Here is a 7800-nt window from a genome sequence, read left to right on the forward strand (position 1 = left end):
ACATTTAGAGTCACACAGACCATAAAGCAGGGGATGATTTAGGGCGGGGCTACACAGTGATTGACAGGTCGCTGCTGCTACCAGAGTCGTATCCGAGTCATGTTTACATTTACTGCGCTTCTCATTTCTCAGTTTGCACATCCTCAATTCCTTTCCTCGTCTCCTCTCCTCACAAGAGGAGGCTGCATCATCCGTCCATTGTTTCTTGTTAGAGCCTCCTGCTGTATTTTATGATCTCTGTCGGATGAGCACGATCGTGTTTGTGTCAATAAGTATGCTCAATAAGCTATGCATCCTCGCTCATAGCTCCTCCTCCTCGAGATGCATTTTAGGAATTGAGACGTGCTTTAAGATTCCTCGCTCAGATTGATTTCTGCATCACAAGTGGGAGGACCGAGGAGGGAGGAGACGAGGAGGCACAATACGGAGAAACGAGAAGAGAGGGTGGTGTTGTTGGCACTCTAGCGCCCACTGGTGGACCGTGAAGAGTCCTGATGTGCTCTGATATGATGCAGATGTTTGATTGAACGCATGCTGTGTGTCCTAGATACTGAAGAAGGAAAGCCCCGTGACTGAGGAGGAAAAGCTCCTGCTGGAGGTGATTACCTCAGACTCGGTCAACATCGCGACCACTCTGAAGAAGCTGCTGCACTGCGGTAGGAGACGCCTCCCAGCATCAAACACCAACAACGTCCCAATGTCAAGCTCACTTCACGCATGGAGGGCAAGGAGACGTCTCTTTGCTGTGACTTAGAATTGCACCTTTGGGCATGTTTACCGTTTCTTTAGTTGTAATTAAGACACTCGACTCAGCGTGAAGAGGTGGTCACTAAAACAGAAACATTTGACTTTTTGAAATTGCTACACTGACTAACTCACTATCTCCAACTTCCCCACACAAAAATACTGCTGTCGATACTTGGTTGGTTAAAGATAAGACGAGTTCAGCAGAAGCATGTGATCGATCCGTGTTCTATTCGTTATCATCTTCTCTTATATCGTGAACCATAGCTTGATGTGCTATATGCTAGCAGTGGCTAACTTAGCCTGGAGTCTCTAGCCTTTAGCAGTGATGAGCAGTGGGCTCCGGAGGAGGTCTAAGAGGAACATTGTAGTCTTCAGCCCTGATCTTATATCATGCGTCTCCTTATATGTTACGGTCTGTTTACATTCAGCCAATGATGTATTTCTTCCCCTGATGCACGGCCTCTCTGTTCCTTTTAGATGTCGCTTCTTGTCGTCTGGGCAGCATTTCTCAGTCATCGGCATACAGAAGCTCAGAGGCTCTCCTCAACAGTCCCCTACAGTTTCAGCCAGAGGTTTGTCGGGGGGGACAGGAGGCTGACCAAGAGGGGGACGGCGAGGTAGTCAGGTGGTCGGAGGAAGACGGCAGCGACGAGGAAAAGGAGGAACTCGGTCTGAGAAGCGGTGAAGATGTTCAGGAGGCCCCTTCTTCCCCTCAGTTCTGCTCCAAACACCGACGATGGGTGAGGAGCATCCTGCAGGAGTGTCCCGACGAGTGCTCAGAAGAGCTGCTTCAGGCCAATGATTCCTCGTCGCCCCCGCTGTTCCAGTCATCCTCATCCGCCACTTCATCGCAGGACCTCACGCCCTCTGACATCGTCCCGTGCCCCCCTGACCAACGACATCCACTTTCGCAGACCTCCACCCGTCTTCAGACAGCAGTCCAGGCATCTGAACAAGCAAACCCCGAAGATGAACAGAGGTCCAGGTCACCTGGATCAGCAAGCGATGCGTCTCAAACGGAACTTCTGCTCTCGTCCAGAGACACTCGGCTACCCGTCCTGTGGTCCCCGGTGGTCCGACTGATAGACATCGCCTCTGTGGGAAGGATCTACCCTGTCGTCTCCGTGTCTAGTAACAAACAGACAGCAGCCGCTCTTAGTCCTCAGGCGCTAACCTCACCACGCCGCCATACCCTGGGGAACACCGCCATACCTCTAGGAACAATGAAAGACACTACGATCGACCAACCACACACCGTGGCAACAACTCCCCCGAACACAACGTGCAAAGTGAAAACAGTTCCTTTATCTCAGGTCGGCTCTACCAGCTGTCAACCACCACCTCGACAGTCTTTATCCAAACTTTCAAGGAAGTTCAGACGGGCTCGTACTACCACCAGACATTCTCAGGCACTAGACGGACTCAGTCAAAACCCTTTACCTGAGCGGATCCTAGAGGCCCCGACTACCTTTTGGACAAGTTGTCCTGCCTTCAGTGTCTCTGGGCCTCCTATAGAGGATGCTTCTAACTCTACTCCTCAATTAGAGACGCTGTCCTCAGACTGTGCCGCTAACCACATCTCTTTATCTACTGAATCCTCTAGACAAGTTGTCCCTCGGAGCTCCGTCAAACCTCTTGGTGGTACACACAGCATCGGCCTTTTTGAATCAAAGACTAGGGGGCGCGGTGGGCGATGCTCCACCGCTGTCTCCCCTGCCTCCAACTCTGATTGCCTGGCCGTCACTTCTGAGACCTGCAGAATCCGAAGAGCCCAGCTGAAGTTGTCGCTGCCTAGTCAGGCTTTGCTTCTGCAGTCCAAGCTGCTACAGCCCTACGTCAGCCTCAACCGACTGAGTGCTCAGGACTGCTATAGAGTGACGAAGCCCAGATCCTCCATCGGTTGTGTAGAGGCTGTGGCACAAGCCGGCAGTGATGACGAGGATGAGGAGGAGGAAGAAGATGCAGATTCTTCTTTTGATGTGAACACTCTTTACTCCGGCGATTCTTCAAGCGGTGACAGTGAGGACGCGTTTCATTGTGACCCCGAGTACAAACCTCGCTTTAAAAAGAGAAGACTTCTCTCAGAGTAGCATGGGCCTCGTCTGATGGTGTGATATGAACAATGGGTCAAATACAGAATGAGAGCATATACTGTATTAATCCCTCATGGTTATGATACACACTTGTATGTTGCTTCATGACTAAATAAAGCTGTTACATGATCGTGTGAATTTCAGGGTGTGAATTTCAAGCGTTGCTACTGGAAAGCACATTTAGAATTGGCCATGTTTGCATGTGCGTACATGGAATTTGACTCCGGTTACACATTGCTTCCCATCGTGCATAAAATATACAAATAAACAAGAGAAATATAAAACGAGGACATTAAAGACAACAAAGATAAACATTTAACTAAGTACAATATAAATATATATATCGAAGAATATATATGAACATAAAGAACAATGGACAATGGATTCGGGAAATTAGAGCAGAAAGGTGATAATAGTGCAAATGAAGATGCAATATGTCTGATTAGTTGTTAGTTGTTCATCAGAGTGACGTCCAGCAGAAAGAAGCTGGTCCTGGTTCTGGTGGTTCTGGTGGTTCTGGTGTACAGAGCTCTGTAGCTCCTACCAGAGGGGAGGAGATGAACAGCTGGTGTTCAGGGTGTGAAGGTCTGCAGTGATCTTTACGGCCCGCTTCCTGACTCTGGAGGTGGACAAGTCCAGGATGGGGGGGCAGGCTGGAACCAGTGATCCTCTCTGCAGACCTGACAGTCCGTTGTAGTCTGTTCCTGTCCTGTTTGGTGGCCGATCCAAACCACACAGTGATGGAGGAGCAGAGACCAGACTGACATGACTTGAGCTTATTTGACCAATACTTTGGTTAATGACGAGCAAAACGACCGAGATGCCCATCAGCCTTGACTGTACGTATTCAGTTCTAATCAGCAAGCATGTAAACACGCTAAGCTAACATGGTTAACGCTAAACATCTGCGTGTTAGCATTGCCATTGCTAATGGCATTGTCTGCTAGCAGACCTTCACACAGTGTGAACTTAAATGTGTTTTGGGAATTGGGCGACATCTAGCGGCGAGGTTGAAGATTGCAACCAACTGACTTACGAATGAACTACGATGGTCTGTTTGACTCTAAATGTTCCATAATGTACTAAATGAACATCATGCTGTATTGAAGAAGACTGTAAACTAGAGATTGAGACCATAAACTCATGTTTAAATCAAGTGAGAAATAGAGTCATTGTCTTATAGACTTCTATACAATCGGACTTTATTTTGCAGCCTGATGGCCAGTAGAGACACTCCTGCATTGGCTTCACTCTTCAGAACCAGAAGGTTGCTGCCTGGTGGTATTACAAGACAGGGTGGACTGGGGCTAGCTGGTTAGCATGCTCGTTTCAGTAGATATCTCTGCAAAACAATACATAACTACTACACTACAAGCTCTTGACATTCTGTTTTCAACTAAAATCCTGTCCAGATCTTCCACATTGCATCTTTAAAACCCATCTGGTACTGCCAAATTTCAGACCTCAACCTGACCCGAGACCCAAAGCTCTATTTGTGCTTCATTTCATCCGTTACTGACCTCAATGTAGAATTGTGCATCAGGGTGTGACATCACTGTTGGGTTTGTTTACAGGTGCAACAGAGCACTCGTTTGCCAACACCAAACCGGCTGCTTGTCGTCAACACGGTCCAGTGCTAACTTACTCTTTGAATTACTTTTTAATGCAACAAAATCCAAACTGCAACTCATGACATTCATGCATGCACACATGTACTCCATCAAACCACCGATCCACACAATGATGCTCCGTAGTTAATCTCCATTAATCTGATAAAGTGTTTTTGCTCTTATTTAATTGTCTTGCTCTGTTGGGACTCATGAATGTTGTTCACATGTATTTCCTTTGAGCAAGTATGCTCTCACAAGCATCGAGAGACAGAATGAGAGACTAGTTAAAGGGCAAGGTGCAACGCACTAAAGGGTACACTGCGTGGGTATTGATTTATTATATAACTTCCTATTAAAAGGAAAATCCAATCAATAAGCAGAATTTATCTGTTGCCATTCAGTATTTTAGTCAAGAAAACAAATATGCCAACATGCTCAACGAGATGGACATCACTGCATCATGCTTGAATTGAGGATGTCATCATATTACTAGTAATTGTCTTATTCAAATTCATCAGAAATGCCTCTGATTAATGAAATCTGTGCTGTGTCAGAAAACATTGAATCATTCAATTTCAGGGTGGATGTCTTTCAGTTGAAGGCTTGTGTCAGTTTTTTTATTTATGTTCAGGTGTGTGTGTGTGTGTGTGTGTGTGTGTACTAGCTGTGGCTGTTTACTGGGTTTCACCTCATGTCAGTATTGTGTCACATCCATGTGATGTTGCATGTCCCCACCATGAGGCTAAAGAGCAACGACCGATGAAGGCAAGGCTAGTCTATTTGTACAGCACATTTCAACAACACGGTAATTCAAAGTGCTTCACATAAAACCATTAAAAGCATTGAAACATAAGGCTAAAGAAAAGATTTAAAAACAATTAAGAACATTCATTGAAACAAGAAATATAATACAGTAGTCAAATGCAGAAATGTATTAATATCCTTGACTCTGGTTCAGTTAAAGGCAGCATTAAACAGAGACGTCTTCAGTCTGGATCTAAAGGAGCTGAGGGTCTCAGCAGACCTGCAGCTTTCTAGGACTTTGTTCCAGATATGTGGAGCAGAACGTAGACCTGTCCCAGACCTCCTAAGGGGTCGGGATGGTTCATAAGGTAGCAGCAGATCAGAGATGTATTTTGGCTCTAAACCATTCAGTGCTTTATAAACCAACAGCAGGGTTTTAAAGTCAAGTCTTTGTTGGACAGGAAGCCAGTGAAGACCTCAGAACTGGACTGACGTGATCCACTTTCTTGGTCTTAGTGAGGACTCTGATTCAGCTGCAGCATTCTGACTGACTTTTTACAGAGACCTGTGAACACACCGTTACAGTAGTCCAGTCTACTGAAGACACATGATGGACACGTTGAGACATAAGTCCTCTAGTCCTTGACATGTTCTTCAGGTGATAGGAGGCTGGTTTTGTGATGGTCTCGATATGGCTGTTCAGGTTGAGGTCTGAATCCTTGTATGGGATTATAGACCCCTGGTGATATAGTTATGTAGATTTGTGTGTCGTCTGCATAATTATGATAACACACTTTGTTGTTTTCCATAATCTGAGCTAGTGGAAGCATGTAGATGTTGAACAGAAGAGGCCCCAGTGTTGAACCTTGAGGAACACCACATGTCATTTTCGTCAGCTCTGATGTGTAATTAGCTACAGACACAAAGTATTCTCGGTCCTTCAAGTAGGATTCAAACCAGTTAAGTGTTGTGCCAGAGAGTCCCACCCAGATGTTTAGTCTTTCTAGTAGTATGTCATGGTCGACCGTGTGTTTAAGTGGATGTCATTGAAAACCTGAACAAGAGCAGTTTCAGTACTGTGGTGCTGTCGAAAGCCTGACTGGAAGACATCAAAACTGTTATTTACAGCCAAGAAGTTGTTCAGCTGTTGAAAAAACTGCTTTTTCAATTATTTTACTTCAAAAAGGGAGGTTTGATATTGGCCTATAATTTTTCATTGTTGCAGAGTCTAAATTAGCCTTCTTTAGGAGCGGTTTAATAACTGCAGTTTTTAGGGCTTGTGGGAAGACACCTGAGAGAAGGGATGTGTTTACAATCCGTAGAAGATCAGTGGTCAAGCAGCTTGAAATATTTTTGAAAAAGTGTGTTGGTAGAATATCCAAGCAGCAGGAGGATGACTTCAGATGTTGATTAATGTCTTCTAGGCTTCTAAGGTGGATTGAATGAAATTGTGTCATGATATTTGAATGGATGCTATTGAGAGATGGGGACACATATCCTGTGGTTGGTTGGAGGCACTGACTGCTCGTCTAATCTTCTGAATTTTGTCAGTAAAAAATGAGGCACATTGATTGCATTCCCAGGTGGACTGGAGCTCAGCAGCCACTGACACTGGAGGGTGTGTTAGCCTGTCGACGGTAGCAAATAAGGTGCATGTATTGTTATTGTTTTTGGTTATGATGTCAGAGAAGAAGGACTGCCTTGCATTTCTAAGTTCCAAATTATAATTGCGAAGTCTCTCTTTATAGATATCACAGTGAACCTGCGTTCAGCTTTCCGACTCTCTGTTTTCTCTATTCGGACCAGCGTAGCATTTCTCCAAGGAGATCTTTGCTTCCCCGAGACAACCTTCACTTTAGTGGGTGCAATGGCATCAATAACATGTTTAACTTTAGAATTGAAGGTATCTGCAAGCTCATTGACTGGTATGGAGGAGAACTTCTGAATAAATAGTTCACTGGTGTTTTCAGAGATGCAACGCTTTGTCACAACCTCGGTTTGGACATTGCACTCTCAAAGAAAACACAGAAATGATCAGAGAGTGCAACATCAGTCACAGCAACCTTGGAAATGTTTACGCCCTTGGTGACGATCAGGTCCAGAGTGTGTCCTCTGTTGTGGATGGGTCCTGTCACATGCTGAGGCAGATCATAGTTTTCAAGGACAGCACATAGTTCTATAGACCCTCTGTCCTGGGGATTATCAACATGGATATTAAAATCGTCAACAATAACAACACAGTTAAAATCAATACAGATTATAGACAGCAGTTCAGTAAACTCATCAAAGGAGGTTGCACAGTATTTAGGTGGTCTGTAAATGTTTAGGAATAAAGCTTGAGTGGAATTCAGAGCCACATATTCAAAAGAAGTAAAATGACCAAAGGACATCTGCTTGCATAAATAAAATAACAACTCCACCTCCTTTCTTATGTTGTGGGGTGTTGATTCAATAAGAACAGCTGCACTGTTATCTTGGTTTAACCACGTTTCAGTTGAAAACAAAATGTCCAGTTTGTGCCTAACAATAAAATCATTTATTAAAAATGTTTTTCCTGACAGAGACCTGACATTTAATAAAGCTACGTTTAATGTGGTTAAAGCTTT

The 7800-nt window shown here is 44.8% G+C and overlaps 1 protein-coding gene across 2 annotated transcripts in view; it reads left to right on the top strand.

The window, feature by feature from the left end:
- The window catches only part of LOC137881299 (uncharacterized), a 5759-nt gene extending 2789 nt beyond the window's left edge, over positions 1 to 2970 (top strand). For both annotated transcript variants that reach the window (XM_068723186.1, XM_068723187.1), the window contains 2 exons: positions 548 to 656; positions 1225 to 2970. In XM_068723186.1, coding sequence (XP_068579287.1) covers positions 548 to 656; positions 1225 to 2837 — 1722 coding nt within the window. In that variant the 3' untranslated portion in view covers positions 2838 to 2970. The remainder of the gene's footprint in view (positions 1 to 547; positions 657 to 1224) is intronic.
- The last annotated feature ends 4830 nt before the right edge of the window (positions 2971 to 7800 follow it).

This window comes from Cebidichthys violaceus, unplaced genomic scaffold, assembly GCF_023349555.1.
Source record: "Cebidichthys violaceus isolate CVI_PGR_0920_01 unplaced genomic scaffold, fCebVio1.0.p SCAF_3, whole genome shotgun sequence".
NCBI lineage: Eukaryota > Metazoa > Chordata > Actinopteri > Perciformes > Stichaeidae > Cebidichthys > Cebidichthys violaceus.